General features: G+C 44.3%; 1 protein-coding gene across 1 annotated transcript in view; it reads right to left on the bottom strand.

Annotated features, from left to right (window-relative positions):
* LOC130127384 (disks large homolog 5-like) overlaps positions 1 to 19149 on the bottom strand; it is a 30333-nt gene that overhangs the window by 9269 nt on the left and 1915 nt on the right. Inside the window, exons 2-20 of the mRNA XM_056297013.1 lie at positions 14272 to 14340; positions 13507 to 13675; positions 12979 to 13122; positions 10938 to 11121; positions 9110 to 9366; positions 8277 to 8589; positions 7309 to 7539; positions 6106 to 6290; positions 5833 to 5958; positions 5410 to 5542; positions 5033 to 5160; positions 4747 to 4922; positions 4440 to 4543; positions 3990 to 4082; positions 2289 to 3272; positions 1035 to 1161; positions 720 to 864; positions 309 to 430; positions 91 to 174 (exon numbers count right to left, since the gene is read on the bottom strand). Of these exons, the coding sequence (XP_056152988.1) occupies positions 91 to 174; positions 309 to 430; positions 720 to 864; positions 1035 to 1161; positions 2289 to 3272; positions 3990 to 4082; positions 4440 to 4543; positions 4747 to 4922; positions 5033 to 5160; positions 5410 to 5542; positions 5833 to 5958; positions 6106 to 6290; positions 7309 to 7539; positions 8277 to 8589; positions 9110 to 9366; positions 10938 to 11121; positions 12979 to 13122; positions 13507 to 13675; positions 14272 to 14340 (3774 nt within the window). The remainder of the gene's footprint in view (positions 1 to 90; positions 175 to 308; positions 431 to 719; positions 865 to 1034; positions 1162 to 2288; positions 3273 to 3989; positions 4083 to 4439; positions 4544 to 4746; positions 4923 to 5032; positions 5161 to 5409; positions 5543 to 5832; positions 5959 to 6105; positions 6291 to 7308; positions 7540 to 8276; positions 8590 to 9109; positions 9367 to 10937; positions 11122 to 12978; positions 13123 to 13506; positions 13676 to 14271; positions 14341 to 19149) is intronic.

The following is a 19149-nucleotide window of genomic DNA, read 5'->3' as shown; positions in this document are numbered from 1 at the left end:
GCCATTTCAATGACTTGAAACAATGCATTCATGTGATTCATATTCATTTGATATGGCTTGACTCTGTTAGCACCAGAATTAACAATATACCTCTGTCAGATCCAGTACAACGTGGATATCGAGTCGGGGGGATTTTTATGCGTTCTGTCCTAAACTGTAAAGTACTTGAGGAACCTGAGAAGCCCCAGAAACAAAGATATCGTTTACCAAGAGGACATACAAGGACAGATCATTTGTGGGACAGACTATGAAAGATAATTATCTGCATGCAACAGCCCATTTTCGTAAATGTAGACCTCCATAATTACCCAGTCTGGCACTGGATGGCAGCGAGTTGGTACTGTGTGGTGGCTGGCTATGGTTCGTGTCAGCAAAGTCTCCAGTGCGCTTGTGGCTAAGGTCCAGACTGAGATGACCTTGATGCTGGGGGCTAGACAGAGAGAGGAAGACCTAAGTAAGTCCCCCAGCAATCATTCAGCCCAGAGCCAGATAAAATTTGCTCCTAGCCATCTGTTCACGAGATCTGGGGCAGGGTAAACAACATTGTTTTGCACAATAATTATCGTCATGTTGCAGGGTTGATGACTTAAATAATTCCTGAGATAAGCATATAAGGTGGAAAAAAATTCACCAGTTACATCTTAATAGGAGGTATTAGTCTGGATTTATCAGTGTAAACAAACACACAGACAAGCTGGGTTGAGAGACAGATACAGCACCTGGTGTGGTTGTGCAGGTGGATGCCTGAGCTGGATGCTGGTGAACCATTGTTGGTTTGGATCTCGTGGCTCCAGGCAGTATAAACTGGATTCCTCATCACGGCAGTGACTGCAGGACATGGAGCCAGGCCTCGGTGTGTGGGGTCTAAAGGACAGCAAACATTTGAATACAGGAAACGAATCTGGTTAAAAGCAAACCAAAAAAAAACCCACATACGATAACAAGAATGAATAAAACACTCATGCATAGAAATTCAGATTTCCATTAGACCTAGACTTGACAGAATGATTTATTAGGATGGTCACATGACTTACGTCCAGCAATGGTGTTGCTGTAGCCTATAGGTACAAAAGGCATACTGTAACGATGGGAACGCATGGGAGAGAAGCGCACCAAGTCTACTGGCTCTGGAGAATGTTCGTCATTAGAGAAACTCTGTACCTGCAAAAGGCAAACACACAGTTGTTGAGACTTGCTGGACATTTGGGAAGATACAAAAGCGTAAGCTTTACAGTAAACAATTGAAACAAAATAAAGATGTCAAAAAAATCAATTTAATCATTCACTGTACAAGCATAAGTCACATAAGGGTTGCGGAACTGGCAGCCATTGACCTGAAGGTAGACAGGCAAACTGGACAGGTCACCAGTCCATCACAGTCCCAAACACACAGTCACATGTAATCACTCACACAACATTTATACCAATGCAGTTTAGGGTCTCTAATTCACCAAATGTGCATGTCTTTTTACTGCGGGAGGAAGTCCGGGCACCCAAAAGGAAACCCATTTGAACATGGGGAGAACATGCAAACCCACACAAAAGGGCTGGGATCAAACTCGCAACAAAAAAAGAATAACACATTAATAATAATAATAAATCAATTTTATATAGCGCTTGAAGGGTTTCTATGTTGTCAGGTAGTTCTTGACTTTAACCTATTGCTGGTATTTTAGACACTTAGTGAGGAGCTGTATCTGAAACCACACACCAGCATGCTGCATATCACATACTCATGGACTACGTCTTGATGCATGCTCAATAACCCAGGTAAGAAAATCAAAGAAGGTTGAATCAGTTCATCTGGGTACAACGTTGGATAAACGTTGTATCCAGATGAACTGATTCAACCTTCTATGACTCATGGACTATGTACAAATATGTACATGCTCAAATATTAATTAGGCATAACATTATCAAGACCATTTAGACTGTAACATGTTCAAATGGTATGTCAACATTTCTGAAAGACTGTTTACATCTCATTAGCTTCATGACTACCAAGTACTGCTGTTAAATCAAACTCAAAACTGCATCTGACTTACATTTCTTCTCCTGTCTCACAAATATAAGATCACACTGTGATGTAAAGGATAACTCCCTTACATCACAGTATCACTAGTATTAGTAGTATGAGTAGTATGTGGTTTCAGAAACAGCTGGGGAGTTTTTAAACTTGGCACAACAGGTTAGTGCAATGAACTATCTGGCAGGAAACCAAAAAAAGAAGAAAAACCCAGCAGAGCTGGGAGTCACTGAGAACCAATACCATAGGGTGTCTTAATTACCTGTATGGGAACTTGTATATGTAAGGGGGTCACATTTCGCCGGAGGGCCGGTGCAGACTTGGGCCGATACCTTTTCCTGTCCTGCTCCTCTGGCCTCTTTCGACTCCCCTCCTCCACGCCAGGCTTCCTGGAGCTGGCTTTGGAATCCCCTGGGGAGACATTCATATAGTACTGCTGCCTCCCTTGCTCCTCTTCTTCCTTCAGTGACGGAGCTTGGGCTGGGGAGGATGGTGGAGTGCCAGTTGTAACAGTGGAATCAGATGCTGAACTATTCTGCTGACGATGCTTGAACTTGAACGAGTCACTCCTGGCTGGAGGGGTCGGCGGAGTCTGCCCCGCCTCAGATTTGGAGCTCTGTGGGGAGTGCCTGGGCATCTGAGACAGAGATAGATAGTCCAGTTTAGGGGTCGCCTCTGGTCTTTTGAAAGCATCCACATCAAAAATGGACTTCCTTTGTTTGGGCTTTTTGTAAATGGAGAGCTGGGTGCACTCGGAAACGGGGGAGCCCACCATGACTTTGGGCCACGTGCCTCCACTGGGCTTCTCCACCGGGCCGTAGCCTCTGTCCACGGGGACCTGCTGGGGGCTGCAGTCAGAGACCATGGGGATGAAGGCGAGGGGCCGGTGGTGATGCTCCTGTCTCCTGTAGCAGAACTCCTGGTGAGGGTCTGATAAGCAGTGCAGGCCAGCAGAGCCCGCTCGGTGGGAAAGAGATCGGGAGTGCAGAGAACTGCTGGAGAAGGGCTTGCGGTGGCATTGGGAGCTGCTGCTGCTGTCTAAAGTGTCATCCGCGTCCTGATGCCCTCCGTCTCCTCTGCTGAGCAAGTCCAGGCTATAGATATCTGTTTGGGTGGAGCTGTTGTGCTTGGAGTTCCTGCCGCCTCTGGCATGGAGCTCACACAAGTGAAGTCGGTAGTTTGAGCTCTTTTCCGAGTCTCTCAAGCTTTCAAACAAACTTTGCCCAGAGCAGCTCTGTGGGAAGAACTGTGGAGGAAAAATCGGTGGTTTTGTCATTGCCTTCACAGGACTAGAACTCAAGACATGATAGATGGGATTGATTTTGTAAACCAATGCATCTATGTGACTCATCATGGGATGTGACATACTAATCAATTCCACCCTACAAAAAGGTAATATCCAGCCAAACCATTTCCTAACATCACAACAGCCCTGACTTTGATCAGTACCCACAAAACAAGGTATTCCAACAAAATGATCACACAGAAGCTATAATGCTCAAACCGGTCTTTGTAGCTTGGTTGAGTGAAAAACAAAACCCAGGCTGAGAGAACGAAGTACTGATGTTTGATACAGAGCCAAATGCCATCCCATTGGGAGGAACAGAAATGTTAAATGGTTTCATATCTTTCAGTGCTTATGGGCGCTGTTGAGACTCAGATGAGACACTTTCAAATTATTATTAGTGAATATTTACTTTTCAGACTGTGCCAACTCATTTAAGTGGCATGCTGAACAAGACTTAACAGTTCACTCAGCTCAATCTTAGAACACACCTTCAACAAGTAGACACAATAGCTCAGCCAGACACACTTTAACTCATCTCTCATTGTAATCATTCATACCTAAACAGCTTTGAAGAGAGTATCTTTTTTCTCTCTCTTATTTGTCTGCAGTTATTCTATAGCTGCAGGAGCTGGATGATTGTTGGTTTGATTCTGTGGCAGTAAATGCAGACTTCACCTTCATGAGGGAAACGCTGAGAGAATCACGGCAGTTCCTCAGGAGAGTTTCACATTCGGAAAGGGTCTTGTTGTCAAGTGCAATCCCGTTTATCTGAAATAAATGTAAAAAATATAGATTATTGCTCAAATCAAGACAGCATGCTCTCCTCTCCAAAAGACAGTATAATATAAGCATTGTTCAGCTTGTAAACAAAATTAGTGTGCAACCAAAGCCCTACCAATTTGTTGTGGATGGTCCCCCAATACATGATGATCAAATATGATATTTTGGGAGGATCTTGAATATTACACAAAATTTGTGATGTCTTGTTCTGAGGACTACATGGCTATTAACAATAAAGGGCACTACAGTTCAAAACAGCTCCGTATTATAAGAGGTAAAATGGCCATTAGAGTGTTGCTAAAGGCCGTCAGTCCTTCTCATGTAAATACAAAGTCAAATACTCACAGCAAATAGTCTATCACCGACAGTAAGAGAGCCATCCTTGGTAGCTGGACTACCTGGAGCTAAAGCAGCAACAAACACACCACTCTCCAAACCTATACCACTGTCTGGGGGTTGAAGAAACAGGGGGAGAAATGCTCATCATCAATTTCAAAGATGGTTGTCAATTAAATATTTGAGCAATGAAGTTTTGAAACCACATTAGACTCCTTGCAATAGAATTGCACGTTTAAATTAATAAAAATAGAATGCAATGTAATTATACTCTTGATAACAATGAAGGATATCTTTTCACTATGATGGAGCAGACCTTTATGTCCAGCTAGGTTTAACTGGATGGGAGTAATGACCCGTCCTCCCAGTGACTTCCTTCTGCGTACCACCATATTGATGACTCCCTCCCCACTGAGCACTACCTTGATCACCTGCTTCCTATCTTTATTGGTCAGGTCCACGTCATTTATTTTCAACAACCAGTCATTCACCCTGCAGAAATAGGGGTGTGACAAATCAGTGAATTAATCTCTCCCAAAGTGACATGAGCAATGATTTGGTTTCGTTCCCAAAGTGATGGTGCAGTGCAGTTTAACAACTACCTTAATCTTCCATCTGCAATACTTCCTTTATCCACCTTGCTGACAAATATGCCACAGTCTCCCGGAAAGTATGGATCATTGACCCCTTCAGCAATATCGAACCCAAGTGCTTTCAAGTCCATGTCCTCCTAGAATTAGAGAGGGAAAAAAAAAAAAACACTGATATATGTCTGTGAATGTTCTCATTCATCCAGGTCATGGTTATCCAAAGGAGTTGAATCAAGTGCAACTGGATATATACCAAGTCCAGTTGCACTTCATTCAACTCCTTTGGATAACACTGATATATATACTGACTACACAATAAGGATCCATTCAACTGGACCCTGTAATCTATTCAATATGCTTTTGTGGAAACAACATGTAACTGTTCATACTCTTTCCTTCTCAAATTCGACAACTTCCGTCTCCCATTCCATTGAGTCAGTGTCGATGGCCGAATCGTGTGAATTGTGGGCCATTAGCTGACGAAACCTAGCTTCCTTCTCCAACTGATCTTCCATCTTTTCTCTGTGGGAAACAAGTAAGTTTTTGTATCGCTTTAATAAGTGCAACCAGAATACTGTATATCAACAGCCTGAACGGTGCCTGTGCCACAGGTTTTGCATTTTCACCACTGGGTGGCACTACAGAACTTAATTGAAATCACAGAAGTGGATCTTTAAAACCGACTCAGAGAGGGAACTCACACAAGACAAAATGTGAGAACAAGATTCCAGTTTCTGCTCCATAAATAGTGTGAGAGATGGCAAAATTCCCGCAAGAAAAAAAATAAGGAGGTGTGGAAAGGAACGACTCACTTCAGCTCTTTGAGCTCACGAGCAGCGTCATTCCTCCGTTTCCTCATGTCATCCAGATTCCTCAGGGCATCTGCCAGATCACTCACGGCTCTGTCCCTCTCCCGCCTCAAGTTGTCACACAGTGTGCTGATAGACACACACATTTCCATGAGTGTCACAGACACCGTGAAACAAATCAATTTTCACCTCAAGCCTCCGAGCACAGATAAGGGAGCATGAAATAAATACAGCATATAGCTTTCCTAAACCTGATTTCAATCTCTGCATCTTTACCGTATGCTCTCTCTCTCCGCCACAATCTTGTCCCTCTCCTGGAAGGCCCAGTCCCGACGGCACTTTGCTACCTCCGCCTCCTGCGAGGCCTCCTTCAGCTCCTGGGAGATGGCTTCACATTGTTTCCTCAGCATCTCGATCTCCTTGTTGGCTCGCTCCATGTCCAGGGTGGCAGAGTCTTGTTTCTGAAAGGAGGTTTGAGGAAATGTCACGGCTTCATGCAAGCTTTCAAGGCGGGGAAATGACTTGGTGGCTTGTACCGTTACTTTATTCTTTTTACCCCAACACTGTTTATTCCAAAATATGTATAAAATAATCAAACACCAAAAGTTGTCTTTAAGAGAAAAGGACTTGCCTAAAAAAGGTAAATGAAATATGAATGAAAAGCCAGCCATCTTTTAAAGGAACAACTTCAGTTAAATTACTTTAAGATTAATGTGTTGAAAATTGAATGTTCCCATCACGCCTTACCACCTAAAATCAATTGCTGAAGCTGTACATCAAACAGTGACTTTTCCCATTGCACTGTTTGTGGTAGAGATTTTTTAGGGCGTGACAGTCAGTGTATTGGATTAAGAAGAATGGTGTGAAGAAGGTGAGATATAGTACTTCTGGATTTGACTCCATCTGAAAATTCTGCCAGTATACCCATGCTGAGCAGGTGTAACACACACACAAAGTTGGTTGAGCTAACTATAGAGACCAAGACAATTGGATAAAAGACTACAAAAATACATTTGCATTTGGTCCCTGAAACCTAAAAAAAAAAAATACTGCAGGGGAACTGAAAGTGAGTCGTAGTGACAGTATGAATTATGTTTAGGGGCTGAATCAATTCCATTAGATTTCTACTTAAGAGTGGCTGGCTAAATTAACTATTGCTATTACGGCATGCTTTTATTTTGTTCTATGCATCCGAGTCAGATAAAGCCTTTTCAATGTAATTGCTAGTAATTTCCTAATGCAGGAACCTTGGGACTCTCATCTCAACAATCAATAAGACAGACATCTACTCTACAATGTACAGTGGAAGGTAAGCCATGTGTGCTTTTCTACAAATAAGAAGATAATGGTGAAATAAAAGCATAGGAGGCCACCAGGCCAAAAAAAAACATTCCCATATATGAGCTGGGATGTAGGGATTACTGTTGGGGAAATAAATCAATCCCCCTATTTGTAATGAGAAATTTCCCATCTGTCTACCTGTCTGGCCTGGTAATACTCTCGGAGCAGCTGGTCCCTCTGGATGATGGCCTCGGTCCTCTCCTTGCGGGCCACGTCCCTCTCTTCCCGCACCGTCTCGATGTCCTTGCAAGCCTGGCTCAGCTCTTTCTGGGTCTCGGCCTTGTCCTTCACCTCGTGGCAGTACTTTTCCAGCAGCTCATTCTTTTCACAGATGGCCCTGTCCCGATCCACCAGTGCCGAGCCCAGTTCCTTTATCACACAAAAACAAGATATCTAATCAAACCCACTATGATGACATACCAATCATTATGGCTTAAAGAACTAGGTATAAAGAGAGATTAAATGTTTAAGACCTGGATGGTTGGGCCTGATACAGAATGAGGTGTGCTACTGTCCAACAGGCTGGAAAAATATTGATTGTATACATTTAGAAGTGTGCACTTTAGAATGCAATATTTCAGGTAAGGAGCCCAAAACTGAAAAGAGGTGAAAACATCTCCACAAAAACTATGAGTTTGACTTGCATTCTATATCGTCTACATTTGACATTTCTCTCAAGTTTGAACCAATGATGAGCTTATGGGGTCCAGTTAGCAAATTTTTTGAGGGCAGAACCAAACTGAATAAATACTGCAGATATAATCAAAAATGTATCATGTTGAAACACAGACATAATATCAATTAGTCATAGTGTACACTAATATGTGTATCTCAAACAGTTATACATATACTATTGATAAGTTACATCCCTTCCAACATATTGCATATGGTATGGAAAATAATCCTTTAAATGTGGAATGGTGAGCATGTATTATAATGTTAGAGCTACTTTAAAGCCAGTACGTTTATAAAAATCCATGATCAATTCTATTTCTTGTGAAACAGAAGTGAATATTAACCTATGCTGTACCATAATATGCTACAGTGGTTACATCGCAAACACAATTTCATTCCTTACTTGATTAGAACAAATGAGCTTGCGTTACCTGTCGGAGGGCCTCCAGCTCTTCACTGGCTACCCGCTTCTCCGAGGAGGTGTTCTTTAGCTTAGCCTCTGCCATCTCCAGCCCCGTCTGCAGCTTGTCCACTTCCTTGATCACCTGGTCCCTCTCGCTCATGATCAGGCGGTACTCACTGAACACGGAGTCCCGCTCCTCCTTGTATTTCTCGCAGTCCTTGACTGCCTTCAGCTGCTGGGTCTTGAGCCGCGTGGCCTCTGACTGCAGCCGTTCCATCTCACGCTGCAGCTCCTTGTTCTGGGCGGTGGCCTTGGACAGCTCCTGCTGAGTGGTGTCAAACCTGCCACCAGGACAGACAAGGGCACATTAGCGGTGTTGAGATGGTTGAGTTTGAAACTGTATCAGTTTTGCCCTTTGTGAATGAATACAATAAGAACTTCTGTAAAAGAAATCTCAGGCAGACTGAAAAACATTAGGTTGTTAAAAATAATGACATGCGAAAACAAGATGTGAACTGGCAATGAAAGTGTCACAGAAGGAATATTGAAATAAGGGAACATCTGCTCATCTGCAAAGCTTCATCTGTTTGGGATTAAGAGTGCTTTGAGCACTTGACAGTGTACAGATCTGGCTCTCACACTGACTCCATGTTTAGAGGAAGTAGTCAAATTTGCTGCTACTGCTGCTAATGGTCAGGCTTTGATTACAGCTGCAGATTGTGATGCAATGTGTACATGCAATGTGTATGTGTGTGTGTGTGTGTGTGTGTGTGTGTTCAATCTCCCCCTTGAAAAAGAACAGAGCTGTCAATGTTTTGAATCCATGTCTTTGTGCGAGTGTTTGCTTGCGCCAGCACCTACTTCCTCATGGAGGAGGAACATTGCTGCTGGTAGTGGATGGCCGCGTCCCTCTGCTTCAACAGCACGTCCAGTTGGTTCTGCAGCCGGCGATGTTCCTCCTCAGCCTGCTCCAGGCGGCCCAGGTCCTTGTTGTGGCTGGCTGTTGTCTCATTGTAGCGCTTCCTCATCGCCTCGTAGTCCCTCCTCATAGCCTCCAGCTTGTCCATGGCCGTGTCGTACAGCTTGTTAAGCACATCTGAGGACCCCTCTCTCATCAACTGGAAAGATCAACATTTAGGTCCATCACTGAGGGGGTGATGAGGAGGCAATTGTGGATGTTTGGCCAGGCAAGTTACCATCACTCAGCTTCCCTTGAATTTACCATTTAACAAGGCCAAACGGAAATTATTTATTTAAACAGTAATTAAAACTTTCCTGAACTTAACACACACACACACACACACACCCACACATATATAGAGTACGTCAGGATGAAATAAACAGCTAGAGCTGGTGCGTGTCACTAGTGTCTGACATGTTCATAGTACAACCCCAGTTTGGACATCACTGAGCTCATTTGAATGATACTAAACAGTCATTTACCTAATCATAATGTAAGCTCATAAACTCTCCAGGATGGATACAATGAGGCATGTATCCCCATCAGCTTTATGAAAATGCCATAAAAAAAGACATTCCCCACAGTTATGTATTGTTATTATAGACATTTAACAACCTGACCTTGCTGACTGCAACAGGGCAGAGAATGTCACACACAGCAGCAATGGCAGATACAGGTTAGGTCATCTGCCTCATTTGAAAGAATTCCTGATTCAAAAGGACATTGGATGAATGAGCCTGACCCCATTTCCTTGGATGAAGTCGTGCTCTCAGAATGAGTGGTCACTGAAGAGCAAATAATATGACTTCCGTCTCAAATGTCACGATAAAAACTGATGATTGCATCCTGTGGGAGGTCAGAGTGTGTGTGTGTGTGTGTGTGTGTGTGTGTGTGTGTGTGTGTGTGTGTGTGTGTGTGTGTGTGTGTGTGTGTGTGTGTGTGTGTGTGTGTGTACATACACACAGAGTGTTGTGATGCGTCTAGTGCAGCAGTGTGTAGTTGGAGGGAAGGTGCACGTGTTCTTCCAACCCGCTTGTGTCCTTCCTGCCCTTAGCTTGCTGCCGCTGGCTAGCCTTTGTGGCGAATAGGGAAGCATCCTAGCGTGTAACCCTTCCCTTGCCAGTACATAGCCTCTCCTTCACCAAGACTCCTGCCAGGCCTCCCCGTGGCCACACATGGTAACTGGGGTCTTGCGGCCCCAGGCTAACTTGGCAGGGGATCTCGGAGCAGCAGTGGGCCCCAGAGATATGGTGTGCAGGCCCACCCTGGTGGACACACCCTGGCACCTATCAACCACTGCCCCGCTGCCTTGTGGGTGAGTCTGGAAGACATAAGGCTAAGGGAGCTTACCCCAACAGAAAAGCAAGCTGTGGCGGCACGCTTCGAGGCGGTTTCCGAAAAACTGGATTTCCGGCAGCCCCCTGCAGTTGTGTGGAGGTGCCGGTCGTCTAAGGATCCCCCTTGCCATCGGAACCATCTCCTCTACAATCAAGTCATGTGGCGTTGGGAGAAGCGCACCCCCCATGCCACTTTAAAAACCATCTCTGCGCAGGTATCTTCTGCTATCTGAGTCCTCAAAGGACCCACAAATAGAAGAAGATGGTCATCATCGGGCACGATGGACAACCAGCAAGTGTGTGTGTGTGTGTATAGAGCTACTAGTAGTTTGCGTGTTTGTGCATTGCGAGACTGAACGAAAATAGAGTGCTCACTGTGTACTGTAGTTACCTGCTGGTGCAGCATCCTCATGTCAGCCACTTCTCGTTGGTCTTCATCATGCAGCCTCCTCAGCTCCTCACAGACCTGCTTGACGTGATTGTGCTCCCTTATCAGCTGGATGTTGTCCTGCCTCACCGACTCCAGCTCCTCTTTCAGCTGTGCCTGTTCACTCGCCAGACGACTGTGGAGTGTACTGTGTGGAGGACACAGTCAACACAATTGTTGGGCAGATCCAGCCAAGCCATTTGACTGGTAAAATAGTTCCAACCATGCCTCCTATCAGCATACGAACCACATACCATAAAAAAAACACCGATAACTGAAACAAATAATCAGATATAGTTAAAAGATTCCCAAGATATTGCACTTTTCATGAAGGTGATGTAAGAAAATTGTGGCATGCTCTTCGCGAGGAGCTGCATTTAAGATGTTAGTCTACTATTTTGACTACAACATACAGAAAGAGGGGTGAACGAGATGTTTTCGGCTCCTTATTTAAACAGATACAGACCATTATGGAGGTTAAATATGCTGATAAGCTATATGCTGAACCCTCTCAGGGTTGCTAGGGAGTTATGTGGAGTCTTTGGTAAGTACAAACTAGCTTGTAAGCACAAGAGTTATGCTAAAATAGTTTTTATCTTATTCAATGGGAAAATGTAGATGACAGTCTTTTGGTGGCAACCGTTGTAGGATCTCATCGCTGCCGCAGCTATTCTTTAGTGAGCTTACTGCTACTTCAGCAGTGTTAACGGATGTTGACTGTATCACTTTCATGCCTATGGTGATAACACCTTCCTGTGTAATGGAGCTTTAGTGAAAGTTCCGTCTGGAAGACTACCTTTTGCATGCAAAGGCCTGTAGTTATATTCTTTATTCTATCCTACCATTCTCATCTCTCACGCATGCTCACTCGTAATTGCCCTTGCTGTCATCATCTGGGGCTGTCAATTGAGCTATCAGCTTACGTCTCTTATTTTGGACACTTTATTATGCTGCTGCTCAGGTCTGATGCCCTGTTGAGACCAAGCACCAAAGACTTTCTTGATATGACTTAATTTCCCCTAAATCATCTGTTATAATAAACAATTATGATTGCTTCATTCACTATGTCTCGCCTGATTGAAATACTGACAAATTGATGACTGCACAGGACAGAGCTACTAAGAGGACCAGTAAAATCCTTGAGTAAAACTATATTACTCTTAGGCATGTGTCAGCAAGAAAATGCCAGTTTACAGGTTAAATGACTTATTGTTGTCTGTAAGATATACATGATTTAAATGACTTCTAATTCAAAAGAAATGGCATTTTGATGTGAATGGTGAGCGGTAGGCCGCACAGGGCAGTAAAGACTTTTTCTGATACCCCAACAGGGCCTGAAGGGAGAGGCTTAAACACTGCAATAATCCTTCATCTGTCTCTTTGCATTGGGACCAGCTGTTGGTCCGCTATACTTTGGAGACTGTATGGCATCATTAAATCACACAAATGGGCTGGCCTGCTCTTCACCGGCAAGTCAGCACAGCTTATTTCATGGGATGACAAATGCTCGCTTGGTGGCATTATCCTGATGGCACAGATGCCATGCCCACTGCGGCCGGATGATGATTATGGAGCACGCATTGGCATGGGCCCCCCTGGGACTGAGCAGGACATTACTTACAGCAGAATCACTTGGACCAGCTTTTCCCTTAAGAGCAGAGTAATTTGGACTGGCTTTCCCTTGCACGTTGGTCAGACACCGCTCTCAACTGCAGCCTCAATATTGTCGAAAAAGACATTCCAATATCTATGCATCGATTTAAGTCAACATGATACAAATTAAAAGTTCCAAGTTTTTATGAGCAAAATGAGTAGCTTTAAGAATGTGATAAGCTTTGCCCCAATAACTCCCTTAATGGGGGGGGGTCTGTTCTCTGAAATCCACTGTGAATATGACATAGGAACCAAATACAGGTTTAAAAACCCTGCAGACTGAGAGCACGCAACGCAAATGCACAATCTACTGAAAAATTTACAAAGGCACTGTAGCTGGCGTTCTACTCACTGGTAAAAGTCTGCTTTCTTCACAGCCTCCTCACACCTCTTCAATGTGGTACTGTGCTGGTTCTGCAGGGACTGCAGGTCAGCCATTGCCTTCATGCACTGCATCTTCAGACGCTCGTAGTCATGACCTGCTTTGGAGTTGGGTCTACATTTGCACAGGGGAGTGGGAGGACAAAAAAGTGTGACATTAAAAAAAGAAAAAAGAAAAAAGAAAAGGGCATTCTGAGATACCTCATGGGAGGATGGCAGAAGCCTTACCGAGATAAAAGCATGCAGTCTGTGCTTATGGGAATGGTGGGGGAAAAAGCATCATCAAAATTGCATGCATACCCCTTGTTTTATACAGACAAGAAATGCCTAAAACAATTTTGCATCTCTTTAAGTACTCAGGTTGTTTTTAAGGGGTTTTAAAGATAAACAAGACATGGACCATCTATTCCGTGCGAGTGTGCACTGAGGTCGCAGTGTCTTTCCATTAAGTTTTGTTTTGGAACGTAAGCAGTTAAGTGCCTAGACTTCAGTACAGTACCTGCAGTCATCGAAAGTGGTTCCAGGCGAGGACAGAGCCAGCCGTTTACGCAATTCGTCCCTCTCGCGGGTCACCTGCCTGAGCTGAAACAGAACCGTCTCCATCTTTTCACTTGTCTGGCGGGTCTCCATGTGGGCAGGTGGAGGGGATGAGGCTTGACCAGATGTACCTGTGTATGTCAGCATATCACTAGTGGCATACGCTATTTATAAGGCTCCCGTGCTTATGGCGCAGGGCAGCCAAGCTGTGGAACGCAAGATGGAGTGCAAACTCAAAAAAAAATAAAGAAACCAAAACACATGAAAGCAAAACTAAGGCATCAATTTTATGGCAGGCTTTTTTTAAAAGACTAAAAAAAGAAAAGAAAAAAAGGAAAATTCAACAACTCACACTAAAAGCTCTGACGTGCCATAAAAATGTCAAACTTAATGTGATACTCTTGCAGTATGAGTGAACTTTTATAGCTTTAGCACAAAGTAAGAAAACACATTTTCCTTACAATTTATTGCATAATCTTAAAATCAATGTTGTAACCAGAACCATTTCACTATTCAACCGACAGATTTTTTTTTTCTTTGATTGCAGGGGTGAGGGTCTAAATCTTTCTCTCTTTGTCTGTGTAATCACATGCATGTGCTTAGAGTTTACACAAGGACGCAGTATCTCAGTAGCTCATCCATTTTACGGTAAATTACTATGGTGCCTTTCTCTGACAGCAACATTGCAATCCACAGCAAAAACTAAAGTGAGCGTGTCAAGACTCACCTAAGCTGCTGAGAGAGCTGCTGCTTTCTGAGTCCGACGGCATTGCGGACAAGACGCTGTACGTGGACCCTGCAAGGCGGACAAAACAAAGTCAATGAAAGTCAGCCCCAAAGCTTGTGCGACTCCTGCACGGCAGTTAACCGAGCACCTCCAGCATTGTATTGTACATCAAGACTCGGTGGCTTGAGTTACTTTTCAGAGGCTTTAGTCAAAGAAGGCTGGCTGGAAGAACAATAAAGTGGGACTTTCCCCAACTTGGGATGACAGCCCTGTGGGCCTGACAGTGTAGCTAATTATCAGTGGGCCTGGGAGCTTGAATGTAGACTAGCCAGGGCCCCAAAGAGGCTCAGCACTGCAGCCTCAGAGCTGCTCCTTTTCATCTCCTCTGACAACACCACACTGTCTCCCCCGTGTGAAAGCCCCCCCCCCCCGTAGCCCAATTCATAATTAACTGGACAGAAAAGTTCCTAACAGTGTGATAAAAAGTGATGGGAAAACTAATCCTACAATATTTTAATAGATTGAAACAGAAACTGTTTTATGGACCAATTAAATTCAGAGTCAAGAAAAAAAAAGCTTAATTTTGTAACTCTTAAGTTTATTTGTTGATGTCATGTCATCGATGTAAATGTGAACAGAAGAAGAAAAAAAGAAAAAAAAAGGTTTCTGTATAGAACTAAACTTGTGACAGAGGTATCAAGGAGCAGGCTTTGAGAATTTGGACAATGCCTGTCAGTTTTATACAGACTCATGTGTCATCTTAAAGCCGCAGACATCCAAAACTCCCCAACCAGCAAGACTGTTAAGCTTTAACTTGGCTCTAGGATGAACAGCTGACCAATTGAGTTGAATCAGCAACTTCAACCCCTGATATAAAAGTCCAAGGCCCAGCTGAGAGTGGGAGCATGACAAATGATTCCATTTACCCACATCCCAGCACTTTAAATCAATCCCCGACTGGACGGGTTCCCACTTGCTAAAAAGGAGACTGTGGGTTTGATTAAAACTGGAGGGAACCCTGCTAAAATGGTTCGCCCCTCTTTTTTTCTGAGCAGGGCTGAAAGAAGAGGAAGGGGGGAGAAGAGTGATGTGCCTCAGGAACCGTGGCATCCCATGGATCAAGCAGTCTTTGTTCCCTCTGAAGCTTAAGTTTCCCATGAGTCTGTTTGAGCAGTGTCACAATGGGCAAGGTTCACTGTGGAAATGCTCGCTCACTTCTCTGCTTCTTGGAAGACATGTGACCTGGATCTCGCAGCGGCCCAACTCACCACTCAAGCATCTCATATGGTTTGATCACGCTTTGCCACAGTCACGGCAGCGCCCTGCGCATGCAGAAACCAACTGGATCGGTCTGAAAACGCATCACACTGCATGATGGAGTTTCTCAACACAAATCATAAGGAACCGGCAAGTTTATGTTGCGACAGTTTAAAATTCTTAACTTGACGTGTTTTGAAGTAGACCAATGAGCCACTCTTTATAAAAAAAAAAATAAAAAGGCCTCGCACAGTTCAGTATAAACTGAGATTTCATCTTCCTCAAAGGAAGACATAGGAGAATAATGACTAACCTGCGATGTCATCACGACACATGACTGCAGCTGCTCTGTTAATAAAAATGAGAGATACTCTGTGGACAAACTAACACAAGGACATGTGTTCTCTCATGTAACCGATAGCACTAATGTAAAACACATTTGGATGTATGGTTCAAACATGGGCTACAATCTAGTAAGAGTTCACAAAGTCAATCTCGCCTCTCACTTGTCATCTTTTTTGCTACATTTTTTAACTGTCGTTACTTGCATAGGAGACAACTGTAGATTCTCTGCGCTTTCCTCACCTACACAACCAAGAGATTAAGAAATAAAGCAAAATCCTGCTACTACATGCGTGTGCACATTTTGAAGTGAGGCAGAATATGCTGTAGATGGGGAGACATGACCTAAGTAAGCTACCAAACACCAATCTATTCACTTTATTGTTCCCTTACAGACCGTGAGAACACTGTGAAAACATAAAGGTCTTTGCTGCCAGGTCCTGGAGCTAGAGTTATATAAAATATAAAATATGTGGTTATTAACATGGAAAGAAAGAGCCCCCAGGCTTTAACCACCTGTCTATAAATCAGGAATCAGGAACACTTTGTCATTTTATTTCATGTACTTGCGTACATGAAATGAAACAAAATATCGTTTCCCCCAGCCCACAGCAGTGCAACACAAAGACAAAAACACATATCCAAAACCTACAAGAACTACAAGTACACATATATCCAAACTAACACATATATCCAAACTAAAAACTACACAAAACAAAAAAAATTACTATCCAAGAAAACGAGCACTAGCCAGGGTGACTGTTGGGAACTGCCAGTCTGCATGAGCTAGCAGTTATCTTAGCCTGCCCCGCTTCCTTGTCCTGTCAGACCGCCCTCGGTGTTTCCTCTTCGGGCACAGCTCCGGGCAGCAAACCAGGCTCCCTCAGCCGATCCAACACTACTAGCTCTCCCAGCCAGACACCTTTGACACACATCTCCGCACTCTACACGACGACACTAAAAACAGTCAACGCTAGGCGAGGCCGCCGCCAGACCACCCTCAGTGTTATCGGAACTGCCGGTCTGCCTGCATGGGCTAGCAGTTAGCTTAGCCTGCCCCACTTCCTTGTCCTGTCAGACCACCCTCAGTGTTTCCTCTTCGAGCGCAGCTCTGGGTAGGGCCGTGGTCCCTGGGCCTACAGGACGCAGCAGACCAAGCTCTCCCAGCCATCAAAAGAAGACTTAAAATTAGACACAGACACTGCATGGCTGTACGGCATTGGGTGAGGCCGCCAAAAACGAGAATTCGCACTGCCATCTTCCCACACCGGTACTGGGTGACACTGCTGCAAACGTGAATTTGCTCCGTCATCTTCTCACACCAGAAGTGGAAAAAAGTCAACTCAATACACGTATGTGTATTAGGCTTACGTCAGTTAAATTTCTAACAGTGATCTTTTTTTAGCTAGGCAACATTAATCTTCGCCCTTATCCCAAATTTGACATAGTGCAAAAAAGATTTCTCTTCATATTTAGGTTCAGAGTATTTGTGATAGGTAACAAATAAAATGCCTCCCCCTTCTCGACTCGCTTACTTTTCATTGCATTTGTAATCCAGCTCAAAAACAGCTCAAAATCAGCCAAGCTGACTTGAAGTGAGCCGAGAGGCCCTGCAGACTGAGTGTTATTGAAAACTTAGGCTCCAACAAGCTACTGTTGACCTAAAACAGGCCCTTCTTTCAATCTCACAGTGGAGGAACCTGTCTGCCCGGTCACAGCCTCGCTCCCAAAAGAAGCAAAGGCCCATTAAGGCCCGTGTGACAACCGAGATACTTTAAAACATACTCCAACGTGTTTAATGTACAAACCTAGGAAAGACAGCATAGTTGCCCCACAGTTGCCGGATGCAGTCGCCAATGCACAATTGTGAAATGCAGCACGACCGGGGAAAAAAAACAATTAAAATTAATATTGGTCTACTTTTTTAAAATGTATTATCATTTTTTATATTCCCTCCCCCCCTTTTTTTTCTCCCCAATTGTACCTGGCCAATAACCCTATTTTCAAAGCTGTCCCGGTTGCTGCTCTACCCCCTCCGTCGATCAGGGGAGGGCTGCAGACTACCACATGTCTCCTCCGATATATGTGGAGTCACCAGCCGCTTCTTTTCACTCGACAGTGAGGAGTTTTGACAGGGGAACGTAGCACGTGGGAGGATCACGCTATTCCCCCCAGTTCCCCCTCGAACAGGCGTCCCAACTGACCACAACACATACCCACATCCGGTTTCCCACCCACAGACACAGCTAATTGTCTCTGTAGGGATGCCCGGCCAAGCCAGGGGTAACACGGGGGCTTGAACTGGCGATTCCCATGTTGGTAGGCAATAGAATAGACTGCCACGCCACCCAGACACCCCCACTTTTTTTTTTCCTTTTTGCTCCCCAATTGTACCCGGCCAATTACCCAACTCTTCCGAGCCGTCCCAGTTGCTGCTCCACCCCCTCTGCCAATCCGGGGAGGGCTGCAGACTACCACATGCTTCCTCCAATACATGTGGAGTTGCTAGCCGCTTCTTTTCACCTGACAGTAAGGCATTTCGCCAGGGGGACGTAGCACGCAGGGGTCCACGCTATTCCCTCCAGTTTCCCCTCCCCTTCGAACAGGCACCCCAACCGACCAGAGGAGGTGCTTGTGCAGCGACCAGGACACATACCCACATCCAGCTTTCCACCCACAGACAATTGTACCTGTAGAGACGCCTGACCAAGCTGGAGGTAACACGGGGATTCGAACCGCCGATCCCCGTATTGGTAGGCAATGAAATAGACCACTATGCTATGCCCCATATTGGTCCACATTTAAGCCAAATATTTCTCATGAGAATGGAATAAATGCATAATTAACAGCTCACTGAGAGGAACTGCTTAGAATCCTATCAGGCTTACCAAGCATGACATGATAGCTTGGCAATGAGAGAAACAAGCCATTTTAAAATTTACTTTGAAATGCAAACATGCAGTTTAGAGGCAGTACATGTTTTATGCGTATGCATACACAACTAATCAATCCTGACACACTCCTAAATTTGACTTAGGCATTCAATTTTCTTGGCAAGAGGACAAGGCATTATCATGTACAGTACGGCCATTCGGGGTACAGTGCTGTGTGTGTTTTGTCTTATGATGATCGATGGATTAACATTTCAACTACAGACATAACTACTGAGTTAAGATATAGCTGTGGAAAATAAAAGCTTATTTTGAGGGGTTAAAAGAAGTGGACAGAAGGAGGCATTTTCATGAACACAGGAGAAAATTACCCCTAAATTATACTGAA

Source organism: Lampris incognitus, chromosome 17 (assembly GCF_029633865.1).
Source record: "Lampris incognitus isolate fLamInc1 chromosome 17, fLamInc1.hap2, whole genome shotgun sequence".
NCBI classification, from domain to species: domain Eukaryota; kingdom Metazoa; phylum Chordata; class Actinopteri; order Lampriformes; family Lampridae; genus Lampris; species Lampris incognitus.
The sequence above is the reverse complement of the archived record's forward strand: the minus strand, read 5'-3'. Positions and strand labels throughout refer to the sequence as shown.